Genomic DNA, 20,690 nt, shown 5'->3' with positions numbered 1-20,690 from the left:
ACCCAGACTTGCAGCTCATATTGGTAACTCTGTACCACAGTGCCAAAGAGAGATTGGAATGCAGGATTGGTGATGGGATTTAGTAAGCAAAGGTAAAGGAGGTGTGTCACCACCTACTGAGATTTTTATTTACTTTCAAAGGTGTGAGTGTTTACAAGCTCCCTTCCCTCAAAAGTGAAAGCAGATCTAAAACAAAACTGTGTAAGTCACTACAGTCTCAACTGACTTAGACAGCTGTTGTTGCTGATGGTATTTTTGCTTCTCGACATTCATGAATAAATTCCTTCATCTTAAACCTTATAAACATATAAGTTCATGAAAGAACCCACATGGCTCCTTTTATTTTTAGGAGACTGAATAAAATATTTATATCCCTCTGTGTCCCAAATATCAATTACTTCCTTCACCGAAAAAGTACATATGCAATGTGATTAAAAATTTACCCTACTACAAAACAATATACAATTGACTCACACATTTCCAGCTTTCCTTGACAGACATGTACTGTGTGCATCCACATCCATCCCGTTTAAACCACATAACCCATCAATTCATCCTTTCAAATTTGACAGGTAAGTAAAAAATACAGCTATTATCAGACAATGCATCCACATGATCTCCTGACAGCTACAAACACACGCAGCAGTTACCACTGGAAGAAGTCAGCATCTCCTAATGTGTGTTGGATACCAGTTTGATTTTCCTAGATTATAAGATTCCTGAAGTACTTTAGCTTCAGAATTAATTTTTAGAGAAGTTTAGACAAATACAGAATCTGAAATTTTTAATTTTTTTTTTCAAGTTTGAAATTCCATGCAATCTATTTTCTTCTTTCTTACGGCAACTTCCGTCTTCCAAGAAAGAATATCCAGCAAAAACCCTAAAAACTTTATCCCAGTAAAGCTTTCTTTTTTCTTTTTCTTCTGGAATAGAGAACATGAAATTCAATAACAACATTTGCTTTCATCACTCCAGTTTACATGGGAGATACGAGGAAATTAAAATTTTACTTAGAATTAATAAATAGTAAATGCCTAGAGTAATACACCCTCTGCAAAAGTCTTGCAATAACATAGCCATGAAAATTAATGGTATTAAAAAAAATGCACGATAAAATAACTAGCTACAAAACCCCCAATCCAATCAACAAATCCAACCAGGAAACCAATGCTCACAAAGCCAAAGCAGCACTGCAGAGCTGTGTTGGATTTTTTTACACAACGCCATCTTCAAAATGTTTCCTTTTAGAAAGTATCCTGAATATCTGTAGAAATTAACTTTAGTGATATGTTAATATTCAGACCTCAGGAGCTGAGAAAGACTGAGAAAACGATACACGAAATATGTACTGAGATGCTGTTTGTGAAGAACAGATCCTGTAGCAAGATATGATGGCTAAAGAAAATTTGATTTCTGGCACAGAAAGCTAAGGGGTTATTTACTTATTTTTAAAATTAAATAGCTGTGATGCAATTAAACATCAACTGGTCACAGGCAAATCAGCATAAACTAATGTAGATTTTCTTCCAGGGAAAAACCCTCTATAGCAGAAGTTATTTTTGTACCTATGAGGAAAGGGATCCTGCTGCTTTCATGTAAGACATATTGAAAGAGGTAAACATTTCGTTTTCAAATAGTGCTCCGAGTTCATAAAAGTAAAGTTTGTTTGTTTGTTTATTTGTTTTTCAGGTACTTAGTGACTTCACCTCACCAAGCAGATCCTCCAGGAAAGCCCCCACACTGCTTCTGTTGCTTCTCCTGCCCCCTCAGGTATAATTTTCACAATTACTATGGGCTCAGATCAACCTTAGAGGAACCAAAGGGTTCTCAAGCAGAGGGAAGCAGAAAGAATGAGGCGAAAGGAGGAAAGAACTTTTGAGAAACAAACTCCCCAAATCTGTCTGTTTACCTGCATCCCTACAACCTCATTCACCAACACAGTGTTGTGGATTTAGTTTCTGAGTTTTCTTAGCTGTGGATCTGCTGTGGCCATCATTTCCAAGATGAGAGGAAGGCCTGACCTGTGTATATGCTCCCTTACAATAGAGAAAATAAACATTAAAATGTGTTGTGGCTCGGGGACGAGGCTCAGAGTAACATGACCCTACCCATATATCTGAGCTCCTGCTGAAGTCAGAAATAAGTAAAACTTAAGTGCTCATGGGTGTTTGATTACATTCCTCTTGTGTTCAGTTTTGGAAGATCTCAAGGCTGTCTCCACTTCCCTATTTTTGGCTTCCTACAGCCTCTGCTAAATAAAATAGAAGGACTTCCCATCTGGATGGGTCTTCTGACAAGCAATAACAACATACGACTCGATGATTTCCAGCAGGAGCACAGAAGAATGCACAGTGGAAAAATGTGTCTTCGGATTCATCATTTTGGAACTTATTTTCATTCTCATTCTATGAAAAATTCATTTGTGCTATTAAAAACTGTTATGGCGGAAACCCAAAAATCCAAGCCAATTTCATAATGGAAGGCAATTAAGTTGATTGCTGAATGATAAACACCACATCTTTTTTCAATGGGGATACTGTTTTTGAGTAAGCAAACTGCTTTTCTGCTCATGATTTTGAAAAAATGCATCATAAGTCTCTCCCTCTCAAAAGTTCAATGGAAAGCAAGCATTCATTAGAGTGCTCTTTAAAGTCTCAACCAATTAAAGAGCTTATATACCAACAATATGCCAACAATGGAGGCAGAATAAAAGCAAATTTACTCTTACGCAAAAATATTAGGATTAGAAAACATGCTTCTGTGAATCCTGACCTATATTTTTGCTTTCCAGGTGTTTATTCATTTTCAGAATGGCTTCTGCTGGAATCTGTAGGTTGATTTAAGACTGGAATAAGAGAGGTACTATGAAAGACACAGTTATTGCCTTGCACATAGTTAAATGGCAGTTTATTTCTCAAGCAGGACCACAAAAATGCAACAGCATTTTGTTGATTTATTCCCTTGGTCCAGACTAGGTGAACTATACAGGTTAAGTTCCTTTACTGTGAAAACTAAACCAACCCGGTCAAGAATTGACTATACCAACCTAGAAGTTCATACAGAACTTGGGTAGAGAAATTTAGTGCTGGGCAAACCCTGAGAAGAAAAATATAAAGTTAAATCTGCAGAAGAGATCAGTTTTGAAAGTAAAGTCAGGTAAGAGTCGGGGGCAATAATTTGCAGATTCCTAGACTTCAGGATTTTTCTTCAGCAGCAAAATCAATGACAAAATGCCACACCTTACCATGGTTTGATCACAAAAATCTGGATTTTGTTCTTATCTTCTCCAAACCATATACATTACAGACAAAATGTAGGAAATGTAAAAAAACCCAAACCCAATAACAACAATAAAAAACTCTTATAACAATTTTAGGCCTTTATGGTTGAAAAATCCCATAGGTCAGGCCACAAATTCAGATCCTCAAAAAAACCTTAATATCAAGCCAGGTAGCAGAATGAAACCAGATATTAAATCCTGAAAAAGAGCCCACTCGTGATTCTTATGATCTAGAACTGACAGTATTCACCAACAGCTGAGATGAAACTCAAATAACATGAAATGATGTTATCAAATGACATTAGCTGAAGAAAAATTTTAATTGCTTGGAATACCTGATATTTCTCTCTTGTTTCTCAGAATTCTGTTTTTATTGTTTCATAAGGCTCCGACAAGTTCCTGAGGTTAGAGACATTCCATCTGTTGTATTTGAACAATATATAGAGAAGCAAACCCTGAATGTAATCTGAATCTTTGGACACACACTAAGGAAAGTAACAATGACAATAAAAAAAAGTGAAAATTCTTAGCCAGCTACTCCTCCCTTCAACTCTCTTCTGTACAGATGAGGCTAAGATTTGGCTACAAATAATACAGTATTAAAAAAAGTGGCACTTTATATTTTCTTCTGGAAAACACAATGTTTTTGGTGCTTTGTATTGTCAAGAGACAGGAGAAGCTCTTTGAATTATGTCTTTAAAAGGAGATTAAATAAGAAATATTTTGTAAAGCCATAAATGTGGACAAAATGGGGAAAACAGTGAATAGTGCAAGCTACAGTAACCACTATCAGAACGGCTGTAATGTACAGAAATCCTGGATGATTAGACACAGCAGATTGCAAGGAAGGTATTCCAACTCAGGAGCCCAAAAGCCAACATGAGGATAGGATAAATTTTAATGCCAAACTATCTCAAAATGTTTTGTGGGAAATGCTGGCTTATAATATGCTGACAAATGGGATCTGGGTGCTCAAGATGATATTTCAGCGAAGCTCAATTTTCAAAGGGTGCTCATGGCCCTTGTAGATCACACCCCTTAAAGGGCAGCCAAAATGGGCATTTTAAATTGGAAGGCACTGCTGGAGCCATAGAAGTGACCCCAGACCTTTCCCCCTCTTTGCAGCAGTCAGCTGGCTGCAGGGCATTTGAGAACCTTCAGCAGTCCTGCTCAAGGTTCAAACTCAGCCTTTGAGATCTCTCTTTCAAGAGACATGCTTCAACTGCATTTATTTTAACCAGCTGCAATCCCCTGCAAGCTGCAGCTCCCTCATCAGGTTTCTGTTTGAGCAAAGACTAGCTGGTGAAGCTCTTAAAAGACATACACTGTCAGATAATAAAAAAAAAATAAAAATTAACATGGCAGCCTGGCATGACTCAGCAGTCAAATATTTTCATTCAGAGCTATTTAGCATGAAAATTCAAATAGACTCAGGTGCCATTAGTTATTTATGAGGGAAAGAATCTCAAGCAAGTATTCTTGATTTTTTCAGAATTTCAGTTACAATGAAGCTTTTGTTTCCTTTTAATTGCAAGGAAACAATATTATTAGTACTCAAGGCAGACGAAACAGCAGTGTTATCATTATTCATTTAACATTATTACTAAAAAGTACAAGAAAAAGCAACAGAAGCCCCCAACCTCAATCTCTTCCTCCACCCCTCAAGATATCCTTTCTAATCCTATAAAAGCATCTGTCTTTGATTTCAAGTGGAGTACCTGCTGTGCAGGATGCAATGCCAATCCAATTTGTGTGCAACAAAACCAAATGGGTTGAGATGAACTCTGCATTTTAAAGATGTTTTTGTTTAATCATTACCGTCACTCCTCTCTAATGAATACATTAATCAAGCGAAACTTCACGCAAAAATGGAAAGGCTCATCTCAAGAAATGAAAAAACAAACAGAGCACCCCCCCACCATCGTCGTGATATCCGCTACTACTGTCAAACACCGTTACACTTTTCCTTTGGCAGAACTTCAAATGCATATTACTGTAGGTTGTTTGGAGACATCAGGTAGAAGCAGCAGCTCCCTCCAGAAAGAAGAGGAGGAGGAAACAGGTGAGCTGCCACATTAGCCTCAGCTCTGCTGCTGAGCTGATTAATGGCCTGCTACGCAGGATGTGCAGCCCTGATCTTTCCTGAGCACCCCCTCAAACGTCCAAAAATTCCGTTTTGTTTTAAGGAAATAATAACCGTCACTGCTGCTTTGTCAGCAGCGTGAAAGAGCCATGTGCATAACATTTATTCAGACCTTTGAAATGCGTTTATTTCAAAACTCAGTATCAGTAGGAACGAATCACTACTCGGAAGATTTCCACCAAAGGGCACAGGGCTGGCCTAAAGAGAAAATTGTTTTAAAAATTAGGCTATGTAAATGCTCACTTCTATCATAAATTCAGTCACACCCATTAGTTAGCTTATGGTATTTATCCATATTTTTGAAGCGGAGATTGAAAATGAATTTGTACGGGAAAATAGCAGCAGAGAAGAACAGAAAGTGAGAGAACACAGCAGCTTTTCCAATCTCACATTCCCACCATCTCTATCACCCAGGCAAAATTAAGGAGTTGTTGAAATTTAACCATCTTGGTACACTGGAATAAGCCAGATATCATTTCACAAATAAAGTGGAGATAATTCAGTATAACTTTGTCAGATGACAAATGCATTTTAGTTAAGTGTTTCTCTATATAAGTGTTTTTCTTGTTGAAATTGTCATACTCTTTCATCAGGGTAATATTTAAAACCCATTACTTTTCTCTTATTTCGTTTGTATGCCATATTTTTTCCAGATGTTTAAAGCATTTTGGCTGGTCACTGCCACCACAGTACCACATGTAAACCCAGGGAAAAGAGTTGCTGTACCAAAGTTTGCAGTGTTTCTTTGAAAGGCTTTATTACAGAGCTAGATCTTTTCCAGGAGGAATTGTCCAATAGTACTCCATTAAAGGATCATAAAACTTTTTAAAGACATTTTATCATTAGGCCAGTGACCTTTACTAGAATTTCTCCCATGTCTTCCACAAATTTTATCTCAATGTGGAAACAGAAAACAGCAGAGGAACAATCATATTGTTTAAATTAATTTGTTATTTAACAACAAACAAAAAAAGGCAGTATTTCCAGTATCTGATGGACTAAGAGAAATATAATATTACATAAAATTATAAGAAACTAATTAAAAAAAGGAATTTAGACTTTTATGTGCTGTCTCAATCCCCAGAGGGTTCGTACTCTTTTTTAATATTTCTGAACTAAAATAGAGAGCAAAGTTGACTATGCTGATGCACAGCAGACAGACATTTTTACTGCTCTGATGCTACAAACCAGAAGATCAGCTTGTGCCATTTCTGGAGCTACTGGGTGGGCAGAGGACAGTTGGCTCCTCTGCACAATTATACAACAAGCAGCCTTTAAACAGGGCAGGGGAAGAAGCATATTCCATCCTCTGATGTAAAGGACTGGAATTCACTGTTGTGCTGTGTTATGACAACCACAGAACAAGCCTATTTTTATTTGTATACTTTGAAATCTATCCTGTTCAGAATAATTCCAGAAAAAAAACCATTCAGTCGGGAAAATGGGAGGCTCTTCTTCCGTGACAAGCAGAGACTGCCAGACTCAGGAAAGGGAAGGAGACGGCTCCTAAGCCTCATTACAGACTCCAGATGAACCAAGGCACGCATGAATTATGCATGAGGTAATTTGAAAAAGTGGTATGAAAAGTTTAAGTTGTGATTATTTGTCATCGCTTTCAAAACAAACAAACAAAAAAATAAAATTCCCCAGCACCACTAGCATTAACATTTATTTACCAGTTATTTCAGTGTTACGCATTCAAAAGAATAGCTCACATTTTCTTTACTCTTTCTTCCAAATCCTCAATTTGAAAAGCAATTAAAAGATATCCCCAGATATTTGTCTGTGAGAGACTCAACTTCCTGATTTCTGCTGTTGATAGATACGAAACAACATCACATAGGGGGGGAGAAAAAGAAAAAACACGAGAAAACAAGTCATCCCAACCTTCTGTCAGGCACTTTACAGCATAATGAGCTATGATGAAAAACAAGTCAAACACTGAGAAAACAAGAAAGCTTGGAAATTTGATCTCCCTGACGGGATCGGGAGTAATTAATTATAACCCATGTGACCACTGGATGTCCCCAGCGTTCCTCGAATGCAGCGCTGACACCGATTGCGTGGCAGATACAAAACCAGAGTATCTGACAAAGAGTAAGGAGTGTGCAAGGACACGGGTAGTGACGATTCCCACAGAAAAATTCCCAACGCACGCAGATGCACCTGTGGGAGCGAACCAGAGACCAGGGGAACAGCGGATCACACACCGAGAGAAAAACACTCTTTGAATACAGTTTCCACCAAGTTCACTTGGTGTCTACTCAATGCTTAATAATGCAACACTGAGTGAGGCTGGGTGACAGATCCTCGGAGGGAGCCAGGAAAGCAGAATTACTTCTGAGGAGATGTGAAGGAAACCTGGATTAGAGCCTGACGTGTCACAGGGCAGATAAAAAAGACCCTTGTGCCGTAACAGGTGAGAGGAAAGGTGAGCAGGAGCAGGGATGCCAGCACAAGGCCACTGAGAAGCTGCCAGTCAAAAGCAAGCGTAAGAGCTGACATAACAACAGAACATCTGTAACACCATGGGGTGCTCTTCAGATCAAAGCTCTGAGGGCACTGGTGGGATGAAAGCTGGAGAAGGCAAAGGAAAACAAAATCAAACCCAAAAATACACCAGGAAGACTACTTCTACACATCCCTCTTTGGGGTCAGGTCATCTGAGAGGTTGAAGTTCACGTGAAGGTGTAGGAAGCTGAGGCGTTAGCATCAACTCAGTTTTATTTATTTTCCCACGTGACAAAAAGCCAGGTCTGATTCTGCCATCAAGGAAGACCCGAGTGCCTTGCTTACTATGATAAAAAGGAAAGAGATCATCCTGTTTTTGATGGAAGGAATTTCTTATGAATAGATTCTAAAGCAAACTTCAAATCAACGGTGTGTCTATTTTGGGGACTTAGAAAGCTCATGCTCTGATAGCTTATGAGTTATTTTATTCTTGTAATGAGAGGTTACACCACAAAAAGCACCAGATCTGTCCCCATCTCCTTTCATTAGCACAGCTCCCTGATGTTAGATGTTGGACTACAAAGCTATGGGAAGGGCAGCAGTGGCTCATACAAAATAATATTTGAAGAGTGTGCACTCTGTGAAGGTGATACATGAGTTTATTCTCTCTTCTCCATCCGAAATCCCCTTCCTACTACTTGTAGAAGCCTGATCAGTGAAGTCTCTGGCCCACAGCTGACTTCACCTTGGACTTCAAAAGGCAAGGCATAAAAAAACCCAAGAGCAAAAGCACTGACAGAAAGATACTAAAAACAAATATAAACTGAAAACAAGTACCTGAATCTCACATTAAACTGAAACATGCCAAACTGTCAATTAGTATGATGTTTAGTTATTATTTGTATTCTCATTAGTTACAGAAGCTACTGGGACAAACAGGAACATAGAACTAAAGGTAACTCCTTCAGCCTGGAAAACTGGAAAGGTTTACTAGAAGGGTTTTGTTTTGTTCTTTATTTTTCTCCCTCAGACACCCATAGAAGGATGACTGGTCTGACACACTGTGGATATTCTTTTGTTCAGATTTCAGATGTTCACAAAACAGAGCTGCACTGAAAAGGCAGTGTTTTTTAGGAGGAGAGCCCTTGGGGAGGGAAATGCATGAATATATTTGAATAATAAACTAATTTGAGAATTTCATGGTTTGCAATTAAATTAATTAGGCACTCTGAATTACTGGACAGTGACTCTTCAAGCTTGTTCTACTCATTTTGAAGTGATGTATATACACGAATGTGCCAGAAAACCTAGATGGCTTTTGTTCCTTGCCCTTGATCTCATTTGTACTTTCAGATCAGCAGCTGACCATAACACATACATTTGGTATGAAGAATAAAATGGATAAACTGATTTGCTGAGATTCCACAATAATAAAAAAGAAAAATATTGCTACCTGCTAGGCTGACTTCTGGTAGTCACCACTTTCTTTTGCAGCATGTTGCCTGACAGACAGAATTCATTGTGTACACCTCAGCCTTCCAAAAAGTAGAGTTACTATCGTGGCTCTTCATCCAAAGATCTGAGATTGCTAAAAATGTCAGGGATGCTTTATGACAGCTGTTCAAATTCTGAGCAGTTTCTTTATAGCTTTTGGCTCTAAAAAGAGGATAAGTAACATATCTAATCCCGAGACCTGATTACTTTCTCAGGTTTGAAATGGAGACTGTGCACTCTTATTTTCAGCCTTGTTGTTGGAGAGCTTGTTCTCATTCTCAGAACATTACATCTGCACTTGACTCCAAGTTGAAGTCAAGTAAGAGGGCTCTGCACTCTCCAGTGCTCAGCTTTTTGCATCTTAATCAGGTGCTACAATTACATAGTCCTTATTATGACTAACTTGTGAATTTAGGAGAAAATAATAGAAAAAAATACCAAGAAACAATTAAAATGCCTTGAGCCAAACATTTTGGGACCCAAAATTTCAAGATTCCATTCAGCCTCTTGGCCCTACAGCCCAGAGAAGGAAGGGTTTAACCTACAGTGTTAGGCTGTGATAGTAAGATAGACCCTTCAGAATCAGCCAGGTTCCTCCAATTTTATTATTATCAGTGTTTGAAAATTATATGGCCTGCTGTGGAGTCATTTAAATTAATCCTTAGCTATTAAAGATACAACTAAGTCCCATTAGTGTTTACCAAGATTTATCAGACTTTAGGAATGATAGTTATGTAAACAGAACAAGAACTATTGAGCCATTGCTAAGGGTCCTTCCCAGCACCTCCACAGAAAAGGGTTTGCCAGTGCAAGCCAAAGATTATTGAATGGAGAAGTATTAAAAGGTGTCCACAGAAGAAAATAAAGACTTTGGCCAAGTTTGCTCACACCTTTCTTCTGTGTCATTTTTTCCTTATCAGTCGTTAATTTAAGAGAGAAAAAAAAATTGCCCAGAGTTTCTACATTTATCTCTGATTAAGTTTCAGCCAATCATGTGTAAAATGTAAAATCCATGTCTGAAATGGCTGTGTAGTTTGGCCTGAAACCCTCACACTGCCTCGACTGAGCCCTTTAAGGATGATAAACCAGAACAAGACTAAACAGTAAATCCCGTCTTGCACTAAGGGGTCTCACAAATTCAGTTTTAATTTTTATAAACAGATTGCTTCGTGAGTTGTTATTATTAGTGTGAGCTGGACAGCTTGAATTAGAGAATAATTTATTCCCTGTGCATTTCTAATTACAGAAAAGAGGTTCACTCACTGACACACTTGTCCGTCTTGTTCTTTCCTGTCTTTCAGGCATGGCTGATTGCAGTTAAATAGACAGACCAGCACAAACTGCATGAGAAACACAACTCTGTCAAAAAAGGACTGAAGTGTTACCATTAATTATTCTGGACCATGTGCTCATTTACAACAGATCTAACATGAGAAATATTCTCAGAGGTGTCAAACAGCCTCAGTTTCATAGGTGCATGGGGGTAGCACTGACTAAATGTTTGAGTGACTGGTAGGATGTGACCTGCCAGAGACCCTTGAAGCTTGGGGATTTCATGTGCAATTTGTGTTTCAGCATTCAATAGATAATTTAAATTGGGCCACTGTTTCTGAGCATTTCTGAAGGATCTACATGCCTAAGCCTGTGTCGGAACTGCACAAGTATCTAAAAAAAAAACCAAAACAACAAACCAACAAAACCCCAAAACCAAACAAACAGAAAAGAAACCCCACCCCAAAACATTCATGAAAACCTTGCAAGTGGTTATTTGGAACTCACTGTATCTTAAAAAGGCTTGAAGAAAGTGAAAATGCCATTTACTAAAGAATGTAGGAAGGTAGGCGCAACAGTCCTTGCATGCATAGGAAGAGAGCTTGAAAATGCTAACAGGGAGGAAGAACAAAACCAAAATCACCATGATTTAGTTAACCCTTGCTACAACAGAGGCTGCTGTTTCAAATAATTGGGCAGAGAATAGTCCATTTTAGCCATTAATCAGATGAACAAACAAGGCAAGAATCAACTGACTGGTAATTCAGATTGAAACTGAAAAGAGAAGCAGCACTGGATTTACTAAGTTATATCCTTCAGCTATTTAAGCCAGAACCAGAAGAGTCCCCTTTTCTACTAATTTCTTTTTAAATACAAGAAATAGGTACTTTAACTGTGCCTTCACTGCCACTGTATTTAGTCTTTTTAACATCTGTGCAATCTAACAGACAAGACTTACATCCACTCTCACATATTCTAAAAAACATTAATTTCCTTCCCCAAGCAAGGAAAGGCAATCAAAACTGCAAGGAATGAAGCCTACCATGATGAAGCAACACTATTTTCAAATAGCTCATAATCACCTCCCTCCCTCCCCTCCTTGTACAGTTGCTGCTCTCTGTTGTTGAAACTCTTTGCTTGTTTTGGCATGACCTGCATAATTTCCGTACTTGGATCTCTGCAGTGAAGTTTCTTCCTTAAAGTTCTAGACATTCCCTAGCTCCTTTTCACTGAATATGTAAGGCTGCATAATATTTCTGCTGCTTAAGGTTTAATGTAATATTCTCAGTATTAAAGTATAGTTTACAAACAGCTTAAGTTTGAAGAGCGTTTCCACTAAATGACAGCCCTTTATAAACAGTGACAAAGCTTGTTGAGGGGGTTATCACCTGATATTAAAACCTCTCAGGTTTTTCACCTGACTATTTTAAAAAGGAACAATTTCAAGACAACAGCAGAACTGTTTTGGCTGAAAAAGGCCAAGGTAAAGAAATTCAGAATTGCGTGTAATGCTGGATTCAGCTTCAAGCAGCATCTTCTCGCAACCTTTGCTTTACTATTCAACATTAGTTTTGAAATTATGTTTTGTATGAAAGACTGCTTCTTTCTGCCAGCTAAATAGACAGTATCTTCATATTATATTCATTGACCAAGCAAAAAAACTCCTGAGATAACTTGCTGTGCCTTTTACTAAGTGCTACTATAACTACTACCCCCAACCTCATCAGCAATCTTGCTTCTGAAGTTTGCATGACATGACAATGAAAGCTCTCGGGATCTGGTTTCAAAAGATGCTTTTTAGCAGGCTACAAAGCAGGTAGGACAAATGTCAACTGCTTTAAGGTTTGTTTTTCTGTTGGTGTACCCCCACCTCCTCAGTGATTGGGTTTTTCGGATTGTTTGTTGAGTGTTTCAGCTTTCAAAACATTTCTTCTGATCTGAAAGGAAAAAGAATATATATATATTTAAATAATGAAAGGAGAATCCAGAAAATATGCACACCTGCATTCAGCTCCATCCTGTCAGCACACTCTGCTGGGAATTCAAGACTCAGTTTCAAAACCTCTGTTCAAAGCTAAAGCTGTTCCAGATGTGATAGCACAACCACTTAAACAAGAATTTCCCAGATTAACAGGAAAGAAGCCTAACCCTCGAAAATATACAGCTAATATCTGCAATATTTTCTAGACTTGTGTATTTTCTCAGAAGTGAGTTAGAGAATAGCAACAAGAATATTTGGCTCTTCATAAAATCCTGATATTTGCAAAGATGGTGGACTACTCCCCAGTCAAATGCAGATGTACATACTCCAATTTCTTTACTTAATCTGGAGGGAAATAATGAAAAAAAAACCAAACAACTAACCCCCAAACAAAGTAAGCAAACAATTCCCCACCATCAAGCAAACAAAAAACCCCAAAGCTGGAAAAGATGCTGGTCTTACAGTATTTTAAAAAAAAGCTTCTGCTAATTTTATTTTTGAGAGCAGGTAACCCCCAACAAAATATGTAGACTGTATTTACAATTTGGCAGTCTTAGGGTGCAATATCCAGTACTCTGTAGAGATGAAATATCTTCAAAACACTGAAAAATCACTGTCAAAGCAGTTCCTTTCATTCTTTTTACCACTGAGTACTAGAACTGATTAACTAACTTTAAAGAGTCAGCACCAATACTAGTAGATTGCATGAGGTTCCGATGTCAACATTCTCTGAATCAAGGAAACCTATATTTAAAATTACAGACAAGACTGAAACTAGAATGATTTAAAGTACTAGACTAACAGTATATGACTTTGGTGAGACTCGCTAGGGACCAGGTAGAAAGGAAAAGGAAATTTTTATTGTATTCAGAACACGAGGAGACTTGTGAATTTTTTTATTTTTTTTTTTAATCAAGATGAAATAAAAGCAGACTTTTAAAACATCCTCTAGAAGGTAGCTGCATTTGCCCTTGCCAAGGCAGTACATGTTAGAGCAAACAGACACCAAGCTTAAGTCTGAAAGCTTTAGTTCTGTGCAACTCTGCTCTAGAGCCACAAGGAAGGTAGGTGTTCTCCTACCTCATCTTTATAGCTCAGAGTTTCCAGAGGAACTGAGTAAGATTGATTTTGATAACTAGTGGGTCATGGACCACTTCCTACCATCACTGTGAGAAAGCAGGTGTTTCTAGAAAATTTACAAGAACTTTCAAGGTGCAAGAGTAGCTTCAACCAAAAGAAGGGGAGGGAAATCCAGCACAGGCCTAGATAGTTTAATGCCCTAAAATTATCTCCAGAGTTTTTTAATCAGACAAACTCAGGGTTCTTTACTGAAAAAAAAAAAAAGAATTCTGAATGTTATTCTTCCTTTCATACCTAGGGAATCTGATTGAAACAAATTAAATAACTTGCACGAGGACACTCAAAGTCTATGTAATGTCTGATCTGGGTTCTACCTTCTGACTACTACTGCTGAATCTTAACAACTCCCTCTTTCCTCCACAAAGCTGCAGGCTTCAGCAAACAAAGCATTCCTTATAGCTAATTGGTATTACACAGAAACTCAACTGCTCTTATTTACAAAACTACAGATTTATGTCAGGCAAAGCCAATTATGCTTAATGTTTAAACTATTGCAGGTGCTCAGTGACATTGTTGCTAGGCAGTAGAAGTGAAATTGCTCTTTTAATGCATCTTGTTCCAACTGGGAGCATGTGTTTTATCATCAGTGCAAACTTAACAGATGGAGATCTTAATCCTCTCCAGTGAGTTTTCTTCCCTCTCCCGTACTCAAAATGGTGTCCCATCCATTTAGGCTTAACTGAGGTGCTCAGTGAACTGTCTGGGACAGAACTTGAATTTTTGTGTGTGTGTGTGTGTACATGAATACAGTATAAAAGACACATTTAACCACATTAAAAAGAAACCCCCAAACTGTACCAGCAGTAACCAGCAATACACCTGGCTATTCAAGGCTAGTGATGACCTCTGCAGAGCACAGCACCTACTCAAATAGTTATAAACCAGAGTTGCACAAAAGCAACTTCTTCCAAAGTCAAGGCTGAATCTAGAGTCCTTTATATTAATTTCACTCTGTGCTGAGAGATTTAGAAAATTTAGGCAGCATTCAAATAGAAAACTGAACTGGGATGTTTCTGGTTCCTAACCTCACTCAGGAGGCCACTTTTTCCACAATACATTTCAAAATTAATCTTTTATGTTGGGAATTAAAACATTCATATCTTGGATTTGCTTGGTGCAAAGCCATACAGAACATCAACAGGTGACTTCAAATACAAGCAATCAGACCTGAGTGTTTTGTTATCTCCCTTGAAAACTGCCAAATATCTGAAATGCTGAACAACAGAAGGCTATCCTAACATTTTCCACCTGCTTATTATATCATTTCATATGTGCACACATCTCCTTATTTTTTTCTGTCCTCTAATTTTTTCTACTGTATTAAACCACGTGAAAAGCAGCTTCTTCCAAAGTCAAGACCAAACCTATAGAGTCCTTTATACTGATTTCACTGTGTGCCGGTGCAAGATTTATAAAATTTCGGCAGTGCTCTGAACGTACAAAGGATTCCACCAGCTTTGTATTGGAGTCCCAGATGCTGCACTTTGAGAAGCATCCCTGTCTGTTGGTTTTAACTGCTAAATTGCCCTGTCATAACAGCAAGCATGATTGATAGACTTTTGCATGTAGCTTCCTCTGCACCAGCAACCGAAATAAGTCAAAATCCAGCGATCAGTGCCTCCTTTTCTTTTTACCATCCATCTAGAAGGCCAAATTCTTTATTAAATCTGATAGAAAAAGCATCCCTCTAGTCTCTGTGAAGAAGGCAGAGAGCTGTATTTATCCCAAAGCCCATTCTGATCCCTACCTTCCAGAGTACCTCTTTATGAAGGCTGCCCAACTGCTTCCTTCATTGCTGAAAGCCTTTCTTGCATGATTGCATGCCAGACAAGTCCTATCCAGGGAGTTAACTAATCCTCTTTTTCTTGCAGAATGATCTTCATCAAACAATTCAACTGCAGTAGCTGCATTCTATTATCTGCTTTCATCTATTCTTGCATTTTGATTTCTGAGTTAAAAAAAAAAAAAAAAAGAAAAACTGATCTTAGGAAGTTTGAGGTCGTTTGGCCTGAGAATGCATCAGGGGGTACACTATCTTGAAATAAGGTTAGATTTCTCGTTCTCCTGTTCTCAATGTGAATGGTTCCACACTGCTGTTATTTTTGCTGTTAAAAAAAATAAAATTATCATTAGGTGTTAAAAGCATTTCCAGCCCAATTATATCCACTGGCCCAAATCTTAGATTTTACTCTTTCATTACATAGTTCTTCTCCTCTTGTGTATAACTCTCGAATGCATTGGCAGCAACCACATACCTCCTGTCAGTAGACTCCAGACAGTATTTTTGTAACTCTTCTGTGCCAACACAAAGGTCAAGTCAAGTATTCAAGAATTTCTCATGGAAGACACTATGAATTTTCATGGCTTAAATAATTATTGCAATGCAAATACATTTTAGAAAATAATACCTTACAAGCAAACAACTCTCAAGCGTGGCCGGTAAATTTACTCAAATATGTGGAAATTAGTCTGTCCCCCACTTTGTGGTGCCCTCAGAGAATAGATCCTTCAGCCTCTCCTCTCACAGCCCCAGCTCCAGCCCAGCTTGTGCAGCCACTTCTGGAGGAAGAGTCTGTCCCTTGCTGGCAAGAGCCAGGGCAAGGCAAGCAGGCAGCCTTGTTTCCCCCACCCCACTTCTTACAGGGCAAACAGGGAGTTGTACACTCAGCTCTGCCATCAGGGCACGACATCCCCCACTCAGTCAGAAAGCAGATCTTTGACAGGCATGATCATTTCAGATAAAACTCGTAGAAAGATATACTTACTTCTTCCATCTCCACCGGCGCTTCCCAGGATTCTTTTTTTTTTTTTTTACCACAAAGATATTAAACAAGTTCCACAAAAATCTCACTTCCAGATGGGTACTTCTTTCTACAGTATCTGTTGCCAGCTGGGCTTTAATGGGTCCCTCAGCCACCTCGTAGCTCTCCTGCTGACCCTGATCTCCATCTTCACAAGTTATTTCCCATGGGACATATGTCAAATGCTTTACTGAAATCAATGTACATCATCTCTACTATGTTTTGTTTAGAAAATGAGCTCTCATTACACGGACATTAAGGTAATCTGTCAAATCTACCTTTGATACATCTGCATTGCATTTGAACCATTTTTTTTTAAATCTCATGACTAGAAATATATTTTTTTAAATAATTAAATACTAGTGAGATCAAACTAAGAGTTCCTTGCTGCCTTCCTTCCTACTTCTTAGGTGTATTTACTACATCTTGCTCCCACTTCCACAATGGCCAACCCAAAGTTACAGCATAAAATATGGTCAATGGTGGAGAAGTGATTTCTTTTACCAGCTCTTTTATAGTTTCAGCTCACAAACTGCCCTGTATCACTTAATTACATTCTTTTAATGTAGTTTCTCTTGTGATAGAGCATTCCTCATATCTAGCAAGCATTAGACTTAACTACCAGTTCCATTATGTACATCTTGATATCAAAGTGCTCCTTTAGTTTATGAGTTTGATATGTTTCCTTATGACCTAAATACTCCACTTCAATTCTCACTCTTTTTAGTAATATGACTTTTAAAAAGAAATGTTAAGTGCTAGATTAGCATCTCTCACAATAACATAATCAGCCAATCAACAAAGATTTTTTTGTAGATCTTTAAACTAGAATGCATTTTACTAATAATTTTTTCACCCCATTTCCAACTGCATCTACCCTTTCCCAATCTTTTTTCCTAATTAAATTCAACTCCTGAAACTGGGCTACAATTCATAATTTTGATGTAAATAAATTCTAGTCTCCAGTTCTCCTCCTATCATTTTTCTTTATGTCATCCTTCATGGATGGCAAATCTCACAGTGCTTCTGCCAGATAAGACTGGATGCCTCAGCATTAATTTTTCATGGCACAGTTTATGGACTGATGCCTGGTATACAGTATCTAGTACATTTTTGGTAGATCTCCAGGCAATTTGCAAGGAAGATTGCAAAGTGTGGCCGTGTCCATTTTAGTGACATGCAAACTAAAGCAACTGGCAGAAGGCTGAGTAGCAGATCAGCAGCAGATCCAAGAGCAGCACACGAGTCTCCCACCTTTGCAAGTATCAACCAGCCAATACCAGACTCCAAAATCACTTGTAAATGTAAATACTGTCGCAAAGTAATTTGCTAAACAAATGAATGCATGTTTATTAATTTTGAACCATTCCTAAGTACAAATATATGTGGATACCTATCTCCATATAGACATTAAAAAGCCTCTCCCCATTAACCATGCCAAGCAGTGAGCTCTCCTTCTCCTCAGTGTGAATTATGACAGTTCAGCCTCCTACAAGGCAAAATCTCGTGACAAATGCTATTTTGTAAACTTATAAATAACATTGTTATTCATCAGATAATTCACAAATACATAGGTGGTTCCGCTTAAGTATGCTAGGTAATTTATCATCAGAAAGTTAGTGGATAACACAATCAAAATTTAGTCAAACAAGGGTGAAATTTTATCAGATTTTTTTCATAGGAGAAAAAATGGGAGAACTTTCCAGGACAGAATCATAATGCTTGACAGCTTTTCCATGCTTCAAAAGTTTTTCTCCAGAAAGACTTCCTCTGAATTCACTGGTGTAATCCTCATGCAGTTTGTTGTATCTGGGGGAGATGATAGGGAAGGAAAATACCAAAATAATCATCCTTTCAGGTATTAGCTTCACCCATTGTTTATTAGGCATTATTTTTCAAGGTACAGTGCCTTCTGAGTCCTGGAGTTCTAGGCAGTCAAAAAAACAGGACAGTGATATGCATCTTCCTAGAACCTTTCAGATCTGCAGGATGAGATGTGCCAAACTGGATACAGATGTTAATAATACCTGTACTGTGCCTTTTTAATGAATTTAAAAAATAAACATGTCTTTTTCCTCAGAGAAATTTTAGTATATTTTTCTAATTCAGAGTTTTAAAGCCTGATTTCTCCCACACGTAATCAGCGTTTGTCTGAATGGTTCTCACCCTTTTTTTCCTCTCCTCTGGGAGAATTCTTATTCAGCACAAAATGAAACAATTACATTTGACCTCAAAAACCTTATTTTTTTTATGTTTTGGTTTTCTTATTAAGAAATGAAGTGCCTTGGTTCTGAAGTGAAAAACTGATTTGAAATGATTTTTTTAAAAATTTTTTTTCTTACTCTTAGGAAGACACATTTCCTCAAAAACATGTTAAGTTGTGGAAAATTTTTTTATTGAGTTGAATCCAATTTTATGTCAACTTTTTGACTACCAAAACCTTTTATTTTCAGCAGTAAATGTCACAAATGAAAATTTCATTTTACGGAAGAATAAAATCGCATTTCATAAGAGGAATACAAAGTACATGCAGGAGAAACTTTTTTAGTTGTGGCTCAGGTCACATTTAAAATAAGAGAATCGCATTGAAAGAATTGACAAGATGCTACAGTAAACTTTGGTGCTGCAAAGTTGGTGCTAAATGTAATGGAAAAAGCAATACTTTTGTCAAGAGCTCTAGAACTGCACTACCCTTGTAAGTTTTCCATTACTGTCATCACCAAATCCCTACTTCACAAAGGTTTCTGAAGGATTTCCATAGAACTGCCTCCCAGTGTCTAAGAGTGAATGCCATTTGCACGTGACCCTTCCCACTCCCGGTGACACAGGTTGCTTCCCTCCCTCTTCTTGACTTCAAATATTACTTATAATGCTGACAACAGAGCTAACTGTGATGAATGTTTTGGAATATGGAAGGCAGGCTGACTTTCAAACCACCCTGGACGTAAGAGGGGACGGCAGCTGCGAGTTCCTTGCAGTTTACAGGTGACATACAGGGATTAAACCTACGCTCTATAGGGAGCTTCAAATTGCTTCCTGAGTGGGGGCTGAGAAATTCTGTTCTCTCCAGCAGAAAGTTGTTTTCATCCCATGCCCAGTAGAGTGTCAGAAAACCTTGCAGTGAGCTGTTGAAACCACTGCATACAGCATGAACCTGTAGTGGTCTGGTGCTTTCTTACCACCCCTCTGACTACTGTCCTGGACTAAAGGCTTGTTGAGATGACTGTATTGTTTTCTATAAATTGGTACAAAGCCAAGTGCAGTGGAAGTCAGTTCCATGGCCAAGATATCTTTGTGCTCCTATCTAAACTCCATGCCAAAATATTTACACCTTTCTATAAAGAATATGACCCTCTTCTTTAAGACATTTTTAAATTAATAAGACCCCTTAAGTATTTAAGGCTAATGACACCAGTCTTTTCTGTTTAACCTTACCACATTTTTGTTGTGAAATCTCTGTTCACATATCTATCACTACCAATACTTAATTACACACTGGTTTACAGGTTCTACAAGAATTTCTACCCACACTTACAGATGAAATGTCAAGCTTTCCTTTTCTTACACATACCTGTGTGCAATGGTCCAGAACCCCAGGGTGTTCACCATCATTAAGGAAGCCAAGAAGAAGAAGAATCTCTCCAATTTACCTTCATGCAGCAAGTGTGGAAACCAGTTGCCTGGTAAAGTAGACATTTGAAGCAGAATTAGTTTGCCTTGCAGCAAGAGACATGGCTCATATGGAAGACACAAAGATAACTTTGTGTAAGACACAACCCCAGCAGGTGCTCTGAACCCCCCTGTAGATGTTTATACAGACTTCATTCTCACAGCACCTACGTGGGGGTTTTTTTGAGTCTACAGTGTATGTTTGCTCTTGCTTTGGAGATGGGCAACAGAGACCTAAAGAAACTAAAGAACCTTCCTAATGAATCTGAAGTGTACTGGAAAACCTAATTCTGCACAGCTACTCCTGCAATGTTTGGGCCACCTTCCCTCTGTATTATCCTGTGCACACAGCTAAATGAATGTTAAATGTGAAAGTTTTAGAAATAAGGTGGCCAGTAGAAATCCTTATTCATATCTTTCATACTTTTAATAGATTCTCCTTAACAAAAAAAAATTTAA

The 20,690-nt window shown here is 38.1% G+C and overlaps 1 protein-coding gene across 1 annotated transcript in view; it reads right to left on the bottom strand.

Moving 5' to 3' along the window:
* Positions 1–17,887: 17,887 nt before the first annotated feature.
* SLC15A5 (solute carrier family 15 member 5) overlaps positions 17,888–20,690 on the bottom strand; it is a 33,328-nt gene continuing 30,525 nt past the window's right edge. The window contains exons 8-9 of the mRNA XM_051784470.1: positions 20,134–20,242; positions 17,888–18,371 (exon numbers count right to left, since the gene is read on the bottom strand). Of these exons, the coding sequence (XP_051640430.1) occupies positions 18,227–18,371; positions 20,134–20,242 (254 nt within the window). The 3' untranslated portion in view covers positions 17,888–18,226. The remainder of the gene's footprint in view (positions 18,372–20,133; positions 20,243–20,690) is intronic.

The sequence above is a fragment of the Manacus candei genome, unplaced genomic scaffold (assembly GCF_025592945.1).
Source record: "Manacus candei isolate 608988 ecotype Guabito, Panama unplaced genomic scaffold, ASM2559294v1 h1tg000018l, whole genome shotgun sequence".
Classification (NCBI taxonomy): Eukaryota; Metazoa; Chordata; class Aves; order Passeriformes; family Pipridae; genus Manacus; species Manacus candei.
This window is presented reverse-complemented; position numbering and strand designations above follow the sequence as displayed.